The sequence below is a fragment of the Borostomias antarcticus genome, assembly GCF_949987555.1.
Source record: "Borostomias antarcticus genome assembly, chromosome: 16".
Taxonomy (NCBI): Eukaryota; Metazoa; Chordata; class Actinopteri; order Stomiiformes; family Stomiidae; genus Borostomias; species Borostomias antarcticus.
The window spans coordinates 19,476,611-19,500,577 of record NC_140249.1 but is presented as its reverse complement, the minus strand read 5'-3'; the positions used below and the strand labels follow the sequence as shown (position 1 = coordinate 19,500,577).

The window sequence follows — 23,967 nt, the reverse complement described above, 5'->3', positions numbered from 1 at the left end:
TATTTTCTGTAATTGAATTCAAAAAGTGAAACTTTCATGTATTCTAGATCCATTACACAAAGCGAAATATTTCAATCCTTTTTTGTTTTAATCTTTATGATTGTACAGTATGTTCAGTATGTTCATTTATACTCTCAATACTTGGTCGGGGCTCCTTTTGCACAAATAACTGCATCAATGTGGAGCATGGCATGGAGGCAATCAGCCTTGAGATATTTCACTACATGTGTAATTAATCTATAATATATGAAAGTTTCACTTTTTGAATTACGGAAAATAATGAGCTTTCCACAATATTCTATTTTTTTTTAGATGAACCTGTATTTAGTTATAAAAGTGCTCAGTTTGAAGCACTTTATCGATCCACCATCTAACTTGCTTGCATTCATAAGCTGTTGACATACAGCAATACTGTACATGTACAAGCATATTAGTTGAGTTAGAAAGTTGAGGGGGAAGTACTCTGGATAGGGAGCAGCTATGACTAGAACCAGTACACAAAAGTTGAAAAAAAAACTTTTGAAATGCATCCAAGTTGCATCTGTACTTTCATGTATCAAAGTGCTTTTGAAGCTATGAAGGGTTAGGCTTGGTTGATTGGATGAGATATAAATCTTATGCGTCTTACATTACTAACATTCCATGAAGGTTAGGATCACCCCGAGGTTAAATCAAAGCTCACTGTCTGAGGAAGAGAGAACGATTGTTGAATATGTAGCTAATTACAAAATGTAACAAAAAATGTGAGTACAATAAGTGACACCTTTTGTACTATACATTCAAATATGAAAGAAAAAATGAGTAATCTCTCTTAGGATGAGGTGCATAACATGCACTTTTGAAACATTGGTTGGTGCCCTGGCTAGATTCACAATCTGGCTCTCTTACTGTACAACCATGACCACCTTAAATATCAAACGTCTTTGTTGGTTTATTTAACAACTCTCCTCCTCCCATGACTTCTCTCTAATTACTGTCTATATGTAATAAATCATTTATGACACCATGTGAAATGTCCTTAGTTGGCACAGCACTATGCTCCTAATTATTATAATTATCTGCAAATGAACACAAGGTCCTTGGAGGATCAGGAAGTCACAAGAGTCAGGTTTGAGAGATTTGCGGTATACATGTAGCAAAGCGTATTACAATCAAAGAACACTTCTGGATTCAGCTATAGCTTAATTTCTTGCTAGTTTCTGAAGAATTTAACCATTTTCAAGACATATGCCATGAATTAGTTTAAGCAAAAGGCTCGGGACATACAGTCAAAACGTTTTTCATAGGAATCCTGCCTGTAAACATAATATGGCATTGTGAGTGAGATGTCATTGTCAACCACCTTTATTTGACCATCCACCCCACCACCATCCACTGAGAGCCAGGAATTCAGTACTAAATAAAAAAGGATACAGAATTTTCACACAAAAAAACAGTGGTTTTTCAAATCATCCTCATTCATCAAACTGCAGGTGAACAAAGACAGGTCAAGTGATAGATATGGTGCTTGAAATGTTAACACAGTTCGTTACAGTTATGGCAGTTTGTCAAAAAATGTGCCACACTTGAAGATTGATTTTTGTAAAGACCAACAATGGAACAGATCAAAGCTTAAAAGCATGAAATTGAGAATAGAAAAGAACAAGAAAAAAGTCTGTACCATCAATTTCCAGATTATGCTTAGTGGCACACACCACCAGTACTCAGAGCTTACAGTGCATGTTCTGTACAACAATAAATACTAGATATACTTGACAATCCATACAAACATTCTACATCTGCACAATACATATTCTTTCTGGTGCCAATTACGCTTTTTAAATGGTGATGTTGAAATTAACAGTCTAACTGCTGACTCTTTAGATTCTCTATCATACGAGAGCAGTTGTGAACCGATTCATTGCACAGTAGCTGTAACCAATTACCGGGGGGGGGGGGGGGGGGCATCATGGGAGCTTCACTGTCATAAACACATGGTCTTATGGTAAATGACAGGCAAAGGGAAACAATAATATATATTCATGGAGTAATAATCATTGTAATTTTAATGTAGTGGACCCTCCTCTCAGCATCAGGCAACAATGTCAGGGGTTGAGAGGAAAAAATGTTGCAGCGTGTAAGGCTTTCCGTGGAATTGTTAGCAAATCAATGAAAATACAACAGTCATTCCATGCATGCCTATGAGAACATGACAAGGAAAATGAAATGACGCGGAACAAAGCTTAATTTCCACAAAATCGGTAGTCTACATTCTGTATGACAATACGCGTGAGCTGTTCCATGTCCATTTCACAAAACTGGCTTGAGAAAAAGGTCAACGAGCTGTGGTGATGGAGGAGGAACTGTGAACTGTGCAACGGCACAAGTGTACTGTGAAATCATCCACTGAGCAGGAGCAGGCTTGGTAAATGACGAATGAGGCAGGACTCAGCCCGAGGGGGGGTTGGCATGAGGAGTGTTGGGGGCCAAGCATGTGTCAGTGTCACAATCCTCAAGCAAAACTGGTACTGTGGCAATCCAGATACACACAGACTAATGCGACTACCCAAAAAAATCAGGAAACCAGTTGTGTTGTGTTGGTGGTGGCTTGGTGGGGACTTACATTGAGTATGAGACAAAGTGTTCTGAATGGCATCACAATGCAATAAGGGGCCAGTGAGCCCAGAGTGGAAGCAGGAAACGCAGGGTGAGATCAATCAGTGGAAATAGCAAAACGAAGCTTGCCGTATAGTGTCATATAATGTGGTGCCGGTTATTTTGAGGCGCTACATAATATAGATCATCCTGTCTGGAGTGAGGCTAGTGTACGTGACACTTCCTGTAATTGTTCATGATACAATCATTCCATTAAAAAACAAACAATAAAACAACACAGGAGTGAGTCACATTTTGAATTTAAAAAAACAAACAAAATTCCAGTGATAAACAAGTGGGATAGATATGGAAATCAAAACAAAGAGTATAAATAACTAGAAAATGAATATGATCAAATGACATTCAAGATAAGCACGTACACTTAATTAGCATCAGTCATATTATAAGCTTTAAGTAGACTATGGTCCCATGGTTCTGTTCTCACGCTGTGTGGAAAGACAAAACATGTTTTCCTTGATTGGTGTTAAAACAACAAGACATGGAAAGTGGCCATTTAACAAAAACAAGTAACAACAATGATTTAAAGCATGCACAAAATGGGGCGTGTTTATGATTGTTTATGACAGCGTCTGACTCTGGAGCTCTAAATAGCTCTATAAAAGCAGTCTCTCCACAACAAGGTTAATCACCGCTTAATATGCGCTCAATCTCCTCCAGTCTCTTTAAGGCGGCCGCCCTTTTCTTTTCTATGTCTTTAATCTCTTTTGTGGATTTGCTCTTAGTCTGCTTGTCAGCCAGGCTGCCCTCCAGCTGTTCTGATTGGTCCGGGCCTCCGAGGCTCTCTGAAGAGGAGGATTTCCGTGCATTCTTCTCATTCCTGGCCCCATCCCCGGCACCGGTGGTTCCCCTCCCTTCCTCCTCTTGTCCCTTCTCCACCTTAGCTAGCACGGTGGCGCCCTCCGAGGGGCTCAGCGGCTGCCCCGCCGAACTCATGGCTGCCATCTTGCCACGCACGATGCTCAGGTGGCGGCGCACATACTCCTCGTGAGGCGCCAGCGCCAGGGTCTCCTCCAGGCAGCGTTCAGCTTGCAGTAGGTTGCGCTCTTCGAAATAGACCACGCACAGGTTGTGCTTGCCCTGAACGTTGGTGGGGTCCATGTGAAGGATGTGCTCGAAGCAGGCCTTGGCTCCACGGGTGTCCTTTTTGTGGTTCATCAGAATGTCGCCCTTGAGGATGAGGCCTTTTACATGCTCCGGGTGGTGGCGCAGCAGCTCGTCCAGCACCGGCAGTGCCTCTAGCTCACGCCGAGACTGCGAGTAGAGCAGCGCTAGGTTAAAAAGTGCGCTGCGGAAGCCCACCTGCAGCTCGATGGCCTTGCGCATCCAGCGCTCGGCTGCTGCGTTCTCGTTGGCGTCCATAGCCAGCATGCCCAGGTTGAAGTAGCCATTGGCATCGTCTGGTTCCTCCTCCACGTAGATGAGGAAACGGCGGTTGGCCTCCGGACGGAACCTGGGCTCACCTAAAGCACAGGCGAGGTTTCATCTTAAAACCAGAACTACACACCAGAATGTGCACTCAGTCTCAGTTGCTTAAAGGTACACTCAGCTATTTGGCCATATCAGATAACTGACAGATGTACAGTATGCACTAGAGCTGATGCATTCTTATTTAACATGTATCCGATCAAGGTATGACTGTCGAATTAGTCTCATGTTGATATTTTGTCCTATTCTTATACATTCAGTGGGATTTTTTGAAATCACTGTAAATAATAATAATAAAGTGTTAACAGCTTTAAAAGCATGTTCACTAAAGAGCATTGAGCAAGAGAGGCGATGATAAGATTTAGGCCGGAATAAACATGAGGAGTTATAGTTACAGTAACGTTTCTACCGGTCTGCATCACGCTTACGTCAATCTTACTTATGTTGTTCTATAATCCCTGCATATGTGCAATCTGTTGAATGGCGGTGAATTACACCTATTCAGCAACACAGGGAGGTGCCAGATCCATTAGAACCAATCAACAATGATGAAAAAAAAAAAGCCTCATGAACTTGACATTACCTGCAGAGAACATTAGAAGACGGAGTGCGCGATTAAGAGATTGAAGCTCATGATTGACACAGCAGCAGCACGGTGGTGAGAGACCTTTCACGTGCACTATATCAACAACCACACCTGCATGGGATAAATCTTATCTCACATCTTGTCTTAATATCTCCAGTGGAGCGTGGAGCGTTGGCAGGGTCGGGGTGAGGTGGGGAGGAGGGGGGGATTTGTCTGGCTTTTTTAGGCGAGAGGATCAGTGGCAGAGAAAAGGAGCTTTGGCCGACAGACTAGTGAGCGAGGCCGTACCAGGACACTGAACCTGGCTGTTAACTCTAACCAAACAGACTAGTGAGCGAGGCCGTACCAGGACACTGAACCTGGCCGTTAGAGGACCATACCGATCTAAATATGATTTGATCTCCTTAAACTAGTCACCCAACGTATATTACATTACCGCAGTCAATTTTCCGAAGCAAAGCTCACGTTAAAAGATATTTGCATTTTCACGTTTTACTTACATTTCAAAAGTTGAACGTGATCGCTTTAAAACACATTTTTAAATTGTCCCCTCGTTGCGCTGACAAACTCGCCCCAGTTAGTTTCAAATAATTTTCAGGAAGCCTAGTTTTTATTTTATATTATATTCATTTGAATCCATTGAACTCCTGCGCTATATTCTCTAATACACCTACGCTAGATTATCTACCCAGCGTTCCTAGCAACGGCTACCATGTAAACAGGATGAAGACAGACCGTTGGCGTAGGCTGCGCAAAGAGGGTTAAAACGGAAATAATAACTACTGAAAATTATTTGAAAATAACCGGGGTGAGTTTGTCAGCGCAATGAGAGAACAATTTAAAAATAGGTTTTGAAGCCATCAACAGACAGTGTGTAATGTTGAATTGTTCAATATGTCACAGGGATAGACAGAGGGCTGGGGTCGTTTGGAATGAGTTTGGACAGGTAGCCTGAGTGGCCTGGTAATCTTTGGCTACAAAGGATGTGGAATGTGTATAAGTGTGGAATAAGTACCCTAAAGTACTCTGGTAATCTGGTAATCTGTACAATCAGGGTGAGATGAAAAGGACAGGCTCCAGTGGTCTATGTCCTGGGGAACGTTGCGACACACACCTGGAAGTCTAGATAAGTGGGCAGGAAAGGGGGAGTTGCACTCATCTGCCTTAAATTGTGGAGCACAGATTGCACTGGGCGCTCTCTCAACTGACCAGCCTTCCTGCAGGTTGCTTGACAAGAAGCCACACTCGAGTGTTTGTAACAATCCTTGGATGAATTAACTGGTAACTCTGTTGAACTGTTTTGCTATATCAAACGAGAAATTCTACAACATCACTCACCAGACTCCTGCATGAGCAGGGCAGAGTTGAAGAGGGCCAGCTTATGGCGTGGGTTTAGCTCCAGCGCGTGGTTGAAATTCTTCAAGGCCTCAGATGGCTCCTTCATCTCGATATTGACGATGGCCAGGTTGTACCACAGGTCGGCGTTGGTCTGGTCCAACTCCAGGGCCCGGAGGTAGGCGTCTCTCGCCTCTGTGGGCTTGTTCATCTTCAGAAGCAGCTCCCCTCTGGGTTCAGGAAGAGGCACCAGAGTCAGAGCGAGAAGTCTAGAAGTGGACATGGTAACACACTCGGTACTCTGGTCACCATTGGCATTGGATAACTGACGTGTCAGCATGGTTTTTTTCTGTCAGCACGTGAGAATTTAGCAATGTGGCAATATGCAGCAAAATCAGAGTGAATGAATCATCACCATGTGAATCACAGAGTGAATGAATCAATAATTCAACCGTGGCGCACACCCTTCACACAACAGGGAACTGGGTTCCCTCAACATTACTACCATGACAAGTCCAAGAGCTAAAACAGGGAGGATCAAACACAGGAGTGAGTAATGGCGTCGCCTCCTTTAAAGTACAAGCCATTTGAGTTTCTGTGTATGTTGACAGCTGCAGATAAGACACAGTCGGCAATGTGTCTTTGGTATCAACACAGGATACCAGCATACTTAGTCACTATCCACATGCTGTGCATACATAGACAGTACATTACTGGTAGACAGGGACATGCTGGGACGAAAAAACGGCCCTGGAGTCTCAGCGGGCTGCTTCAGTATATATACAAATGTTTTCGTTTTGTTGACGGGTGGGGATGGTGCTGAGCAATTTGTCGATGGCGGGGGGTGGGGGTGGGGGGGGCTGATTGATTATCCTAGCGGCAACCTGGTGGCCGACAGCTGTTATCGCCCGCAGCCGTTCTGTGATTCTCCAGAACCTACAGATGGCCAGCACAGTACATACCTCATACACCTGTTAGGTAGTGTTATTGAGGAGGCTGATCACACTAGGGACAAAGGACCTCTTTTATATATGTTCCTGATTGTGAACTATCGCCCGAGTCTTCCTGCGTCCAGCTGATTTGTACAGGGCGTCCAGCTGTTTCTGCTGTCGTCCTCTTAATTTGCCAGCTGCCTTAACTAGTATTGAGACTTCCAGACCACCTGATGTTAAAAACAAGGATGCTCTCAACAAAGCTGACATACAGTAAAACCCTCTCTAGGATATCCTGGCTAACAAGTTGAGACACTGTGTCAGTAGCAGAGCCGCACCCTCGTCCCAGCCCTGTCCTCAAGATTAAGTGAGCTCAGTGGAAGCGACAGAAATAGGTTGAACGGGTTAATCGGCTGGTGTGAACACAGGAAGAAAAGCACACACTTAAAAAAAAAAAAAAATCAGTGTCACTGTAGCCTGGAAACAACTGTGTTGATTTCTCATGCATGCTTGTAAATTCTAAGTCAAACAATATTGGCTTCTGAAGTAGGTTGTTAAAATGTGACCTTTACAGACATACTGTACGTCAGGCAGTAGCATAGAGTCGTGATCTGCTGTTGTAAGGAAGTGTGTGTTGCTACTGTAGGAAACTATAATACAAACATATGCCTAAGAGATATGAACAGCCTTGTCTTCTCACACACAATGATCCTTTAATAAACTAGCCTTGACTACTGAGGCAGACATGGGTCGAAATACTACCTGAAATACTTTCAATCACTCCAGCGCTGGGATGTGTCTGCCTGGTGTGTAGGGTGTCAGGTGGGTGGGGTTTGCAAATTTGGAGACAGCCCATTGGTTCCATAAGTCAATGACAGTATTTAAAATAGTACTTCGACCCAATCCAGGTCTGTATTGAGGCAGGGTAAATGGTAAATTAATAGACTTGCCTGCTGATGTAGGCTTGTTTGAAGTCGGGCCTCATGCTGATGGCCTGGCGGTAGAGTTGATCAGCCTCCTCCAGACGAGAGTCGTTCACCCGGATAAGGTTGGCCAGGTTTATGTAAACATTCAGGTGGTTGGGTGCCACACGTGTCGCATACTTTTTGCCTGGAATGATCTGGTAGGGCAAATAGGCAGCGACAGTGCAGGGTGATAGGTAATATTTTCGGTGGCGTGCGTTTGTTTGTTTGTGCGTGCGTTTGTTAGCGGGATTACGGACAAATCTAATAATTGATCAAATAATTCAGGCTTTACAAAAGGCAAAGCTCTCCACTGTGAAGTTGCTCCAAAACGATTCACTATTTTGATCTATAATCTGCCAAGCATGGTTGAACCTGGTTAATGGAGCTGACACATTGGTCTTAGGCAGGCCCTGGCAACAATGGACAATGCACAGTATTTCCCCTACATACAATTCCTCACACCACTGAAAGGAGGATCATAGTGTTCTACTGTGCCCTTTGTGAAAATAAACAAAAGGCAAGATATTTCAAATGTGTGCGGCCTCAGCATCACATACCTGTGGCATGAGGGATTTGGCAACGAGGTAGGCGTCTTCTGCCTCTTTGGACTTGTTCAGGTTCTTATATGTCCTCCCCACATTCATATGTGCCCCGATGTCATCTGTGAAGATAATGGGACAGAAAGATTAGCAATGGAATGTCTCACCCAGGTCAGGGAATTGAAATGGGACAAGTAGGCTCAGGATTGTGGTCAAACATCAAATTATCCAATTTAAAACCAGGACTGACATCACTTTTCTGTTGGGGGATTTTGTTGATTGAAGTTGTTTATGTACACTTTGTTGTGCGAAACCTCAAACCAAAACAAATGCCTCTGGAGCACAGTGGCATGAAATGCTCAAAGCAAATTATTATTATTAGCAAAACGGACGCTTAAAGACTAGTGAACCAGGAAATCATCATCAGGTTAACACAGCTTAACTCACGGCTCTGGACTCAAAGACTAAATTCATCTCCGGTAGAGTTCTTGCTCAGATTTATAAAGGTGATTAGTTAATAAAGGTGACGTAAAAAATAAACTTTTTTGAGTTGACTGTGAAAACATTCCAGTGGACATATCTTCTCACCTCACTACTCCAAACTTGGAAAAATTAACATGCTCACATTTCTGCATCACAACCTCTGAAAGTGAGCAAATGTGTATAAAGTGAGCATGTCTGCAAAAAAGGATCAGAATTTTTTTCTTCACTACTTTCCAACATGTCCCAAATGTTCGATATTTTATGTAAAAATAAAATACATTGTTCAATGGTAAAACTTTTTTTTTTCCCCAGAGATACTATGAAACTGGTATTTTTTGCCTAAGGTTATCAAACTGTAAAAATGTCATTCCCGTTTACCACAGTATAAAAAACAGGCTAGGTGTGAGAATGAATGAATGAGCATAGAGTTAGAGATAAAAGAAGCGAATGCTTTAGGCTACACTGGAGATCATTATACTTGTGAATATAGTGCAAGAGCGCAAATTAGAGAGCCAAATAATGATATGAAATGTTGCAGTTGCTTGCAAGGAGATAGTGGTCGCTGTCACTACTTAATGCAATTAATTTGTAGGCCTACAGCAGAATATGGTGATATATGTTTTCTATGCCAAGTACTATCTGAATTGAGTGCATTTGTGTCAATTTGGAGGCTGAAATTCTAACTATGGAATTGGTATAAGCTAATATTTAGCAAACGGGACAACTGTCTCCTATAAATTGCCCAAATTGCGCACTCCCACACGGCAATGTGCCATATATAGTACTGTATGTGAACCAAAAGGGTTTCCATTCCATAAATATTCAGGTAGTTTGAAACGAGAGGTTAGGCTACATCACTCGTCTATGCATGAATCGCCCTCTTGAATTTCAAGATGTCTATTGAGATTTTTTTTACCACCTCATTAACTAACATTTTAATGTGTTTCAGTTGAGTTTTGATGACAGCATACCAGAAGCTTAAAGGAGTAGTAAAGGGAAAATGCATGTTTAGCCCTGTTTTAAGGTTACTTATGATCATATACAATGGTTCAGATCAAAACGTTGACAAAACTAGCACTTTTGAGAAAGTCTGATAATTGCTCTACCACCGTTTTGGTCATACAATGGATGTGGGTGGGCACCGTGAAAAATCTTTCAAAAAACATGTTCAACTCTCAATTTCAAAGACAAGAAACTCACCGAGGTGTTAGTTGGCGTTCTGACATATAATTCGCCATAAAGTAAGATTAGTTAATCTGGAAAAATATTTAGCATAGAACTATTTAGTCGCAGCACATACTGTATGTGTGTAAACTTCTGCAAACTAGGTAGCCTAGCAACATAAACAATAACAATAGCTACTGTAAGTAGTTCCGCTTCCTGAATCCCCTCTGCGGATTGATCTACACATCTACAATGGTCGCTTCAATACAAGTCAATGGATTTCATAAAATGATCAATAAAACCCTACAGGATTCATACTTTGCGGCGAATTTGATGTCAGAACACCAACGGACAACAATTACCCCCTCGGTGAGCTTCTTGTCTTTGAAATCGAGAGTTTAACATGTTTTTTGAAAGATTTTTCACGGTGCCCACCCACATCCATTGTATGACCAAAACGGTGGTAGAGCAATTATCCGACTTTCTCAAAAGTGTTAGTTTTGTCAGTGTTTTGATCTGAGCCATTGTATATGATCATAAGTAGCCTTAAAACAGGGCTAACATGAATTTTCCCTTTACCACTACTTTAATTTTTTATATATATTTTTAGTAATCTCCATAACAGCGATCATAATGCCCAATGCAAACCTTCTCAGAAATGTTTTATTTAATGTATTCATTTTACCGCAGCCACTGTGAAGAAACAGTTCCTAAGTCCCTGCTGCTCATCCTCCGCAATGGCAAGAACGGATGAGCTTTGCCTCCCGACATGAAGAGCTCCAGCTACTTCGCCACAAATTTTGCATGATCCAGGAAAAAGACGATAGTGCCTGTGGTTTTGCTCTACCATGTTCGGGGGTGTTAGACTTAGACTCACTGGGCTCCCTTTCAAAAGAATCAATATGACTTGTGTGGACTTATTCTCCACATGTACGCTCCAAATGTGTGGATTCAGAGATCAAATTTAAAGGCAAAGTCTTCCCAGTCAAAACAAGGAGAGAAACAGCTGAGACCCAGTCACACAGAGCTGATGCTCTTGAAAGCCTTCCCAGTTCGTTACCACTGTTCCCTTTGAATACTTGGCTAATCGCTGTGTTTTTGTCTTGTTTTTATTTAGATAGACTTATAGCTTTTGTCACACAACTAACTAGGCCAGTGATAACATCTAGGAGACTTGTAGAACAACAAAGTCTCAGGGACTTGATGAGATGTTAGCCTATGAGATAACTGCATGTACTCTCTCAGTGACCACAGAGAATTTTGTGATCTGACCAACAAATATTATTGTGATGAGTTCAGCCAACTATAACAAGAGCCATTTCACACAATAAACGCCATTTAGTGTAGTATGTGCCACAGAAATCCCCCGTCAGCAAATTAGATGATATCATTATCCTTGGATAGACTAAGGTACCAAAGCTTTGAAGCCAGGTAGACAATGATACTGCCAGTATGAATATCTTACCTGTCTGGACCCGGGTGGCCTGGAGGAAATATCTCAAAGCGTTTTCATAATTGTTTTGACTCTCCAGAGCATGGCCAACATTGTTCCATAACTTGGCGTTATTCTTGTTGACCTGAGGGAGAGGCATGTAAAGGAATGCAAACACCCAAGGACAAGCTTTTTTCCCTTAAACATCTGTAATCAACAGAAAACACAAAAATGACCTGTCGCTGTCTCAAAAAAACGAGCAGTATCTGTCTCAGATAATTTGTCAGGCTACAGACAACAAAACTACAGGTTAACAGGGTTCTTCGTTATGTCATAATGGGGTCCTGGGATAAATACTTTAACATGGGAGTTCTATATTGTTGAGTGTTTTTCATAAAGGGTCAGGCACCTTTTTAAGGGTATAGGCACAACTACATCGAATGTATTTCAACCTGCCCTAGGTTAGTGCCAGTAGAATTCAGCTCAGTCCAGTACCAGACCTACTGGTAATATAAATTATTTCAAATCGTAATTGGACCCAGGTCTGGTTCTAGGCCAGGAGACATCTCCACCTACTTTGAGGGCAGATGAGAAAAGCGTGTACTCAGACTCCCAGTCCCAGTTTCTGTTGAACGTTTTGACTGCATGTGTCGCGAGAAGCACACCAATCATCAACCACGAGATCTTCTTCATGCTTCTGTGAAATACATCAATTGAAAGGTTGCACATAGTCAAAAATAACAATAAACCTCACTCAAATCAACACTAACACTCAAAATAAAATGAATTGAATGTTATTGGGTCTGTTAAACTGGCCAAAACAACGACCAAGAGGGTAGTCTTTCATGCTAATGCAGAATACAGGGAATCTTTCATTAATGTCAATGATAGCTTATTCTTGGACAGACACTCACCCTTTTTGGGAGATGGTCCTAAATCCATGTGCCACCAGCACACAGAAGCCCATGCTGGGCACATAGAGCACTCTCTCCGCCACCACGAAGCCCACAGGGAAGAAGAGGTTGGATGCAGGGATGAAAGGGAGCACAATCAAAGAAAGGGCCTGAAAGAGAGGGGGATTTAAAATGGCATTAACATTACTGGCAAAATTGCATTAACATAAGTGTCCTTATTTGAAAGCGCTTAGCACATAAATGTTGCAGACAAGGACAAGGGCTTCTGATACACAACTCTGTAAGATCTACGGCAGCGGCCCCCAACCTTTTTTGCAGCAAGGACCGGTTTCATATTGACAATATTTCCGCGGCTCATGGTCACGAGTGAGGAGGGGGGGCCTGGTCACGAGTCACGACAAAATCGGAATAGCTTTTACATAGCTTACATAACGATTAGGCCTTGCCTTTATATAGTGTTTAGTATAATGATATCCACTTTTTAATAACAGTTTAATTTATGTAGGCCTGTTAATGCAGGAATAAATATTACAAATGGAATCTTCGCCGAGTGAAGCAGCCGTTTACACTCCAAAAAGGAGTGTCGCCAATCTTGCTTCGACTTTGAAAAATCCTGGTACAAACTTATTTTGTGGCCATGCCAATTGACATCTCCAACTTCCCTGGTGAGGTTCTCACACGCTCCTTTTGCTGGAATCTCAGGAAGCGCACAACGAAAGGCCTTGGAAAAGCTCTGGGCTTGATAGGGGCCAGCGACCTGTGCGCGCAATCCAGACCTCCTGGGAAGTCAGCATTGAGGATCTTCTGGAGTGTTGTCTTCAAAAAAGATATGGCATCTTTATCCTCGGAGCGTTCCGGGAATCGGGAATTTACTTGTATGAACATGTGCTATATGAATAAACATGACTTTGAAACCTATGACATCAAATAAATAAAATAAAATAATAAAAATTCATTAAGATTCATTGGAAACACTGACTAATAGTAAGCCAGTAATGACAGCAACCATTTGTGTTATGCTAGTCATTTGACTTTACTGACGTAGCTATTGACTTTATCGTCACCACTTGTCGAAATGGCTCAAAAACACATTTTTGATTTTGATTGGAGGAAGCCTTAACAAAACAAAAGAAGATTCAGCGAGTTGACGGAGGCAGACTTGCGGGCCAGTCCAAGCACCTCTGAAACTACCAACGCACCCTCCCTAGAGTAGAGTCAGAAGCACATTGACAGTACTGTAGCTCTGCCCCCACAATTGAAGCCAACTTTTCAATTCAATTCAAACCTTTGTTTACACTCGAAAAGGACTCTGAGGTTACCCTCATTTACAGAGACATTGAGTTTACAAACAACAAATAGAGAAATCACATACAGCAAAGACAACAAAATGTAAAATAGAATAAAACAGCACTCAGTTCGTAAGAAACACAAGGGGTCTTTAGGAGCAACAAATCCTTGGACCGAGTCATGTAGGTCACAGAGCAGCAATTCAACATTGAATAAATATAATGTGGCTGCTTGCCAGTAAGGGCTTTAAAGATAAACAGGTACCAATGTTTGGTACGCCTATCAGCAAGAGAGGACCACCCTACCTTATTATACAGGATACAATGGTGAGTGTCATATTTATCCCCAGTAATGAATCTAAGGGCTGAATGATATACCGAGTCAAGTGGCTTAAGAGTTGTGGCTGCAGCATGCCAATAGTTTATGTCCCCATAATCCAAAACTGACAAAAAAACAGATTCAACAATCCTTTTCCTACTGAAGGAGGGAAAACTAGATCTGTTCCTATATTTTTTTTAAAAACTTTCTGCCATAGCCTAGAGGTGAGATTATCTACATTATGTTTAATTGATAGCTTTTCATCAAGCCGTATGCCAAGATATTTATATTCTCTGACTCTCTCAATGAGGGAGCCCCTTAAGGTAGATAAACATAACTTATAAGTCAATATTTATCGCCCTAGAAAACAGCATAAACTTAGTTTTACCAGCTTTAAGGAACAATTTTAAATTAGAGTATTCTGAAGAGCGTTAAAAGAAAGCTGCAATTGTTCCATAGCCAGCTGAATTGAATCAGCAATGCAGTACAAGACTGTATCATCCGCATATAAATGGACATGACAATCATTCAGGGTGGAGACAATGTCATTAATAAAAATTGTAAAAAGGACTGGACCTAAAACAGAGCCTTGCGGCAGACCCTTGGATACAGACAGAAATTCAGATCGGACCCGAGTTCACACAACGGCGCCTGGAGGATAGTCATGAAACCAGTCACAGGCATTACTATCAAGACCAATAATACATAATTTCTTCAACAGTAGTTGATGATCAACAGTGTCAAATGCTTTTGACAAACCAACAATGAGGGCAGCACAATGTTTTTTCTTATCAAGTGCAGTAGTTATGTCACTGGTAACTAGGGTGATGGCTGAAGTTGTACTGTGGTGAGACCTGAATCTGGACTGGTGGGGACTAAGAACTGAGTTATTGGTGAGGAAACGTTTGAGTTGATTATTGACAAGTGTCTCCAAAACTTTAGCAAGGCAGGGTACCCTCGAAATGGGTCTATAATTATTTAAAAGATCCATATCACCTCCCTTATGTAATGGAATCACTCTAGCTGATTTCCAGACAAGTGGGAAGCTACCCAAGGAAATAGATAAGTTAAAAATAAATCTCAAATGCTCAGTGATAAAAGGGGCAGCTAATTTAATAAAAAAAGCCTCCAAGTTATCCTCACCGGTAGAACATTTAGTCAATGGAATGTAGGGCATTATATACTTCATTTCGAGGAAAGGGATTAAATGAAAAATGAGAGGTGGGGGCTTCAGTGGGCAAACAAATTGAATCAACAACCATTGGGGGCCTAGCACGTGACCAAGCAATATTACTGTCATTAAACAGGGATGACAGTTCCTGAGAAAACCAGGGTGTTACTGTTTTTAATACGAATCCTCTTAAGTGGAGTGTGTTTATCAACAATTATATTAAAATATTTTACAAAGGAATCTAAGGTTACCTGGACATCAGTGGTTTCAAGTTTAAGATGACTAGTGCTTGTGATAAGGTCATCAACAAAGCCTTGTGCATTAAAATATTTAAAATTTCTCCTCAGAACAGTGAGTGACTTATTTTTCACCAAGTGTGAACCTCTAATACAAGCCGTAGGGCAATGGTCACTAATACCCTGAGGAAAAAACCCACAAGATCTTATCACTCTTATTGGAAAAAATTAAATCAATAAGGGTTGACCTTGAATAATTTCTAGGGTTAGGCCTAGTAGGCTCACTAACCAGCTGAGATAGGCCAAGGTTCCCACTAATCTCTTTAAGATAGTTTGAAGCACTACTTAGCCAGTCTAGGTTAAAGTCACCCAATATGATCAGCTCCTTATCAGAATTCTGTGAGAATAATTCTGCTAGTCTGTCAATGGAACTGGCATCTGCAGAGGGAGGTGTATACTCTATACACACCAATCAAATACATGAAATTACTAATTCCCAGATTAATCTTCAGAATCAATACCTCAAAGCATTTCGGAATAATAATAGCATCGATAACAGAAGCAGTAAAACATGATTTAACAAAGATGGCTACACCACCACTCTTACTGATTCTGTCACATCTGAAAACATTAAAATAATGTAGAGCTATATCGGAATCATTGACAGATGTCTTTAACCAGGATTCAGACAGAACCAGGGTCAGTCTGCAACACAAGGATTTTAATGTAGTCTAGCTTTTGATGCTGGAGGAGACTTCTTATATTTAAGTGAATTAATCCCAAGCCCTTCCTTTCTTTAAAAGTAAGCTGGTTATTTAGGCAGACTGGTGAATGATCTAACCTTAGTGGTAGCTCAGGTGTAGAGTTACATGTAGATTAGACAAAACTCCTTTGCAACTGGGAGTAATTCAGTGAACACAGATTTTGGTAAACCACACCTCTTGCCTTACTAGCATGTGACAGCCTAGTATAAATTCTGGTTGGGATATTAAAAGCAGGGCTTGGACTCGTATCAAGTCAATATGAGTTGATGAGCCAGAGGGAATGTAGAGTATCATGACAGGTCAAAATGTTTCAGAGGCATCACATCAACCAAACAGCTTCAGTTTTCCTGGAAGGCTGACCGGAAAATAAACATTTTGTCAATGCAAGCTAGTTCAACAAAATACAAGACATTTTGGACAGTCTGGACATTGATGCCCTAATGATGACCTTTAAAAGTGCAAATGCGAAAAAAAGGCTACATTCGGAGTTCTGTGATGCAGGCGGTGCACAATCTTGTTTTTCAAGTCTGGTCCATCTATCTTTTTTTGGATATTTGTTTTTCGTATCTGAGATATGAACTTAGATGGTAAATGGTAAATGGTCTGCACTTATATAGCGCTTTTATCCAAAGCGCTTTACAATGGCCTCTCATTCACCCATTCACACACACATTCACACACCAATGGCGGCAGCTGCCATGCAAGGTGCTAAACTGCTCATTGGGAGTAATTTGGGGTTCAGTGTCTTGCCCAAGGACACTTCGACATGTGGACAGGAGGAGGTGGGATTCGAACCGACAACCCTACAATCATTGGACGACCCGCTCTACCACTGAGCCACAGCCGCCCCTAATATCCTCGTTTGGCAATGAGCAAGTTGCCAGTTTATCCACCAGAAACCTGTGCTACTTTAAACCATGCCTTACCCACAGGTAACGAATTTGTTAAAGAAATTAGTCTGTCATTGTGTTTTTTTCATATTACATTGCAATCGCCTGTTTAAAGATGCAGAACTGTAAATTGGATCGTCTTAAATAGGGGAAATTTTGCTTCCCCAAAATTTCTGAGAAGTGTGTGATAAAGTTTGCTATAATAAAGGGTGGATGGCATTGTATGGAGCAATATTAGTGCCTGCAGAAACTGAATCTGAATTGTAGCATGTTGATTTTGTAATGCTCAAATAGAAACTATACTACTGGTACTCCTTTGTCCATACTCTAAATTACGATAGCATAGCATACCATATGGTGATGTCAACCACATTCTTATCAGTCAACTGCTTGATAGCGTTTCCACTATAATTGTACAGACCTGGCGGGCCGCTAGGCCCCTTCGCCTGGTATTTACCGTGCTTAACCATGCTCGTAGGACTGTGCATTGCTGCTTGCAGCTGAGTAGTTACGGAGTTAGCTAATTATATAGACGCAGGATCCCAGGCAAGATCTACGATTGTTTAGCTAGAGGTCTGTTGTGACAATGAAGGAACCATGTCTTTATGTCAACCAAAACATTAAGTTAAACACCTTCAAAAAGTCTTGACTAGAGAACAAGATCGTCAATCTTTCATCTTTCTCAGTTTGTTATTAATAACCCCCCCCCCCCCCACAAACACAAGTGTTGATCTCAATGTTATATCAGGACTGCATTTGGCATAGACTTCTGAGAGCTGATCTGGGTCTGTTTTTTTGAAGCTTCTAAGAACTAAAACTAAAAAGACATGGGGCCAAGCGAATGCATGGCTGTATTTAATTGATTAATGTTATGAGTCCACATTCACTGCTTGAACTCATCCTTGAGCCAAAGCCAATCTTGATAAAAGAGTCTGACGGAGGAAAGTTGGGCAAAAAACAATTAGCTACAGCGCAGTTAGGCTACAGCACATGTTAAGACATGGCCTAACTCAATAACCCTGATCAGAAGCATACTTTGTGGCAAGTTTTTTGCCAGAACATCAACAGATACCAGTAACCACTTGATGAGTTTATGGTGTTTTTGAGGGATTTTGTCTATGCACCTACGGATCCATTGAGTGCGTTAGCGGCAACGGGCTATATCTCGAGAGTGCAGCATTTGACAAAACTATGATATCAGCCGTTGGATATGATCGTAAATAACCTTACAACCTGGCTTATAATGATTAATTCTGAACCTGTCCTTTAAGCCCAAATCATAATATGTGACAAAGTCTAAACAGCATCATCCATTAGGCAGATTGTCAATCGTAACAGGTTTTGGTTGGAAGCCATTTAATGCAACAACAGTCACACCCTGTAGCCAAATTCTAAACAATACTGTTTCCTGTGAATAGTATTATGATTTTAGAAGGGTGGGTTCATAAAAATAACTCATAACAGCCAAATCAAATAGGCCAGTGCAATCTCATAACCTCATACAACCTGTTCAAGTGCTTTCAGCACATTATTTTTTTAATCACTGATGATTTGTAGTCCTTTTCTCTCAGTCAGAGAGGCTTAAAGCAACAGTGTGAGGAAGTTCACTGACCTCTGTTGACACAAGAAAAATAAAACAGCAAGGAAGTCATGGGTCTGTTACACAAGACATACTGTACAAGGCTGAGCAGCTCTCTTTCTTATTGGGCAGGCAAGCATAGTAGATGTAGGCATTCACACTGAACTTTTAAGTACAGTTAATCTGCCAAAGGAGGTCATTCAAGAGACAACATTAGTAGTGCTGATCTAGGCAACTAAGAGATGCTATCTGTTGTGACAAAAGACTAAGACAACAACCCTTCTGGTTGTATGTCAGAGAATATATGATTTTTCTTAATGCAAGGCCAAATCTTGACTTTACAAACACTTCAGAAAAAGTGTAAAGCCATTGCACAAAAATAGAAACTGGGCGCCAACATTCATAATTCAACAAACGTAGATTAATTATACCACCACGTTCAATAGATACAGGACCAATGACCTTTCCAGCAGGCTTTAATTTAGATTTCATTTTTTACTAAAAATGTTGCACTCAGCCCCATCTGCAAGGTTTATGAGTTAAAAATAATTAAGGTCACATCTTCGACATACTTCCTTAGTTGACAAGGCAAGAAGTCAGCATTGCGTGTGTTAGACTAATGTTCGCTAGCTATCATAAGTCAAATGAGACAACAAGCAGGTAGTGTAGTAGAGGGATCACTAGCGAGTTAGTGGGCTGACAACGTGTTGACAGTTGTGAGATTTGAACACAGTTGGCTAGCTAGCCATATCAGAGGACTGACAGGAGCTGTGAGAGTGCAGCATTGGATGTTTTGAACTGTGTTGGAGATGTGTGTACTGTGTGTGTAGCAAGTGGGGCTAACAAGGCTGTCAATAGTAGAGTTAGAGGGGACCGATTGAAGGGACGGTGTTCTGCAAAGCATGGCGTTGGAGGTATCAAGATTTTATTTTGAGATTTGGGAAGAGGAGGGGTTCAGGAAGAGGCAAGCCTATGTAGGGAAAACACTGAGCAGGAGTGCAAAAAGACAGAAAACAAAAGTAAACAAAGCCCTCAAAGAGTCTAAACGATCAGCGAATTACTCAAGGCAGAATGATCCCTTTGAAGAGCCAAATCAACAACTCACTGCTTACCATGATGACAGTCTTGGCAGAACTATGGTTGTCACGCAGGTTGTGGCAGGCCAGGAGGCCCAGGAGGCCATAGAAGGCCAGGGTGGCAAGGTTCCGGGGGTCCAGGGGGGACTCCACCAAAGGGATGGTGCCCATGGTCCAGTCACAGCAAAGCTCTGAAGGGTTGAGCAGCAACCAGGCATTCACAGGCAGCAGATAGTTGAAGGTCAGCTGTCTGGTAGGGGTGGGGCTAACAGCTGCCGGATTGTCAAATCTGTACATGGGAGAAAGGAGGAGAGGAAATATCACATAGCTTACAACTTACAAAACACATAAACCACTACCTTAGCAAGCCTGTTCTATGCTCAGAAACTATTTTGGTGATTGGAGAAAGGGGATGATGAGGAGATGCTTGTGTTAGTTAGTGCTGAGGCCTTGGTTTGAGCCATGTTGTTGCCTACACCTCAGTACCATAGCAGGGCGACTACAATTGGGACTATTAGGTTTACCTAACAATTCCCAACCACAGATGATCTAGAGGGGCTTTCAGAGTGGGCAAGTGGGTCCTTCACAGAACATCTAGAAAACTTCCCCCTCCCAGTTAATGCAACTGTTAAGCCTAATTTATGCTTATTGAAAAGTGTTGATCGACAATGCTGCTCGACAAAAAATAGGTGTTGCTTGCCATCTAGCATTAATGGTTCAGCAAAGCTTCTCATCTATGGTGCAACATTCAGCACTGAGGTGGAAGAGCTATACAGCATCTTCTTTTGCTGAGAGAGAGGGGGAAGAGAAGAAAGAGAAGGTGGTCAGTTCGTCCTTTGGACAAGAGAATCCAAGGAGTCTGCTTGTGCAATAAATGATAGAAATGGACGAGGAAATACACTTTCGATATTTCAGGATGTCTTCTTACCGATGACGGTACATCGCGTCCATCGAGACATCCAACATGCTGGCAAGTAATGTAGCTAACTTATTAGGCTACTTGTAACAATAGCTAGCTAATGTTATGAATTGTAGTTAGCTACAGCAGCTTAGTGCTAGTCCACTAACTTATCTAGCAAGCGCTGTTCGTCTGAGTTATACAGGTGAGGATATTTCCTCACAGCTTTTTCAACCCATTCCTTTTTTTGTAAATTCAGCCAAAACAAAACAAGGAAGCGAAACAAGCGTATTCAACATTATATATATGGGGTTCAGTAGGTGCGCGACAACCCTCAATGACACTTAAAAATATAGCAAAAGACGTTAGAGCGACAGTCTCAAAAGTGTTGAATGACAAAGCATACATCTGAGTGAAAATGTCTCCACTCATAATTGAAATCAAATAAAAAATATTTTGATCATTATTTTGAGCCATGGCCTATAGTCTATAGATAAAGAATTGTTGTAGACAACACTGTAATGGTTTGGTCATCTATAATTATCCCCTAACATGCCTTGTGTTCCGTTGTGTGACAATGTGTTACATTTACAGTAATGCATATAGCCAAAGGTCAAAGAAATGTGAGACTAGTTATGAACTAGAAAGGGTGGTCAGAGAGCACAGGCCTCCGTACATGAATGCATTTTGTTAGTGTAACTCAGTTGAAATGTTTACTTTCACCTCAGCTTATCATAGGATCCAGGCAAAGAAAATGTATTTTTTTTCCTAATAGCCAAAAGTGTTTATCTGATTTCTTTCTCATGATTCAGTTATTGTTTTACATGCATAGAAAGACAATACTGGTTGCTTAAACAGCAATTTTATATATATATATATATATATATATATATATATATATATATATTTATATACATTGATCTAAAGCTGATTTGACTGGCTCATTATGGATGTCATGAGAACCAATACTTCAGTATCAAGTCGATTCTGAAAATGTGACGTACTAGTTTTTTTCTACAGTACTGTAGTACCTTAGGTACCGAGGATGAAATTATTCTAGAATGAGACCATTTATTATTTCAATATTTGCTGGAAATGCATTCAGTAACTTTTTTTTAGTGCTTTATAACTCTTTTCTGGTCACTATTGTGACAGGTGGGATTAAATAGGTTAATGGAATTTCAAATGCTAGCCAGTTTGGTCAATTGTTAGCAGCGCTAGTCAGTGTAGGTTTGGTAGCTACTGTAATGCTAAATATTTTGTTAACATGCTAGTGCTGGCATAGCCAGCTCTGACTACGAACATGGGACATTGCTAGCTAGTAAATTGGTTGAAAACTAACACCTGTGACATGAGGTGTGTAAACATTAGGTGTGCTGTACTGCTCCTTGCAGTAATGATTTATTTATCCGGTGGAATAGCTAGTGAGAGTTAGCCTAGCTCAGCTGTGGTGCTAGATAAATACTATAGATAGATTAGATCTACTACTGTAGATACTGTATATACTTAACACTAGCTTATGTTGGAGGGAGGCATGACTACTGAAATCCCTGTGTGGTTTGGTAGCTGATGGCATGATGGTGATGTGGTTGACATTAGCCTATGCCAGGGCTTGGCCTGGTTTCCTTATGCTCTGGGAAAGAGTGGTAGAGCAGAGTCCTGCGGGAACTGTTGAGGTTTGGAGCCTCGAACAGGGAGTTCCTCTGGTGTTGACACATTGGATGTGCATGTGGTTCGGTTTACTATTTGGGCCCGGTTGCAGTTGTGTGCTGCGTCTATCTGCTTCCTAGAGTGGAGTGGTCAGACACAGTCTGTTTGAATCAGACCTATAGAGTATGGTGCTAGCTCGGATGCTAGGGGGCAGCTATGGCTGGTGTCAGTGAAGCTAGTGAGGCGAGAGTTGCCCTGGCTTCTGCTGGTGTGTTTGTATGGTGGCTTAATGCATTTCAGGTTTTGTATCTTCCAAGGTCACAGCAAGTTGAGCTGGCTGAGGAAGTGAAGCTTCAGTGTGAGAAGTTAGACAGAGTTTCATCTGAGCCTGATGGAAGATAGGGAAAGATAGGAGTGTGTGAGTGAAGAAGAAATGTAGAGACTTGAAAGGGAAGAGAGAGAGAGGATTGGCTAGGCCTAGAGAGGGCCCGAGCTTGGTTGCGTGGCACAGAGTATTTTTGTGTTTTTACCCGTGAAAGTGATTGTCTGGCGCTCTGAGTTAGTGCCCCTTTCATCTTTAAGGGCATGTACTGATCCTGCAGGTAAGAGGTTGAGTAAGTAAGTAAGTAAGTAAGCTTTATTTATATAGCACTCTTCACAGCACGGATGCACAGAGTGCTTTACAGTAATAAATTAAAATGGCAATACAACACGAGACAAGATTAAAACGACACAGAACAGATAAAACAACAACATTGCGAGCAGCAAGGCGTTATAGATGGCCGAAGGCCTGCCTCTGTTGAGAACCTTCTGCTCTCTCCCCTGGAACGCGACCAGCGGTGGTTAGTGAGGTCGCCAGTGAGGTCCATGTTGTGTCTGCTGAGCCTTGTAGTGTGATAAACACTGAGGAAGTGACTACAGAGTTCCCTGAGGTCTCTGCTATGTGCATTGCGATGGGTGCATGCGAGCAGAGCCACACGTTGATGTAGCTTCCAGAGTGAATAGGGAGCCCTTGGTGGGGAGAAGCAGGAGACGCCTTTAGTAAATCTCAGAGATACTTAAATGGGTCAACTGGAGAAGGTTAGGGAAGACACAGTGTTAGCTGATAAAATCATGGCTCATCTACAAGAGAGAGATAAGTAGTCTCTGGTACTGTAGATTCAGCGGACACCTTTATGGTCCATCTGGAGGCTGCTGGGGTGATATATGAGGTAGCCTCTCCTCCAGAGAGCCCTGGAATAAGACGCATGTCGGCTTGTCTTGAGTGAGGCAGAAGTAAAGGCAGGCCGGAGCCCAGGTGCATACTGTTTGCACTCATCAACCTTCGGATATTTCTACAACTTGATTGGAGTCCACCTGTGGTAAATTTAATTGACTGGACGTGATTTGGAAAGGCACACACCTGTCTATTTAAGGTCCCACATTTGACACTACAGTGCATGCAGAGCAGAAACCAAGCCATGAAGTTAAAGTAATTGTCTGTAGACCTCCGAGACAGGATACTCCATGCCGCGCCTGCCTTGAAGTCCTGGTTAAGAGCGTTCATCTCTTCCTGCTTGTGCCAATAGTAGGGAGGTTAAAGGCTGCAAGTCATGACACAAATGTGTGCTTTGGTGTAAAAGTACATTAGGGCCATAGGAAAAAATGTATCCAGAGACAAGTTAGATC

General features: G+C 41.8%; 1 protein-coding gene across 1 annotated transcript in view; it reads right to left on the bottom strand.

Moving 5' to 3' along the window:
* Positions 1-2,077: 2,077 nt before the first annotated feature.
* tmtc3 (transmembrane O-mannosyltransferase targeting cadherins 3) overlaps positions 2,078-23,967 on the bottom strand; it is a 43,884-nt gene continuing 21,994 nt past the window's right edge. Inside the window, exons 7-14 of the mRNA XM_084451200.1 lie at positions 19,788-20,040; positions 12,431-12,579; positions 12,093-12,213; positions 11,550-11,661; positions 8,456-8,559; positions 7,884-8,053; positions 6,005-6,231; positions 2,078-4,115 (exon numbers count right to left, since the gene is read on the bottom strand). Coding sequence (XP_084307326.1) covers positions 3,277-4,115; positions 6,005-6,231; positions 7,884-8,053; positions 8,456-8,559; positions 11,550-11,661; positions 12,093-12,213; positions 12,431-12,579; positions 19,788-20,040 — 1,975 coding nt within the window. The 3' untranslated portion in view covers positions 2,078-3,276. The remainder of the gene's footprint in view (positions 4,116-6,004; positions 6,232-7,883; positions 8,054-8,455; positions 8,560-11,549; positions 11,662-12,092; positions 12,214-12,430; positions 12,580-19,787; positions 20,041-23,967) is intronic.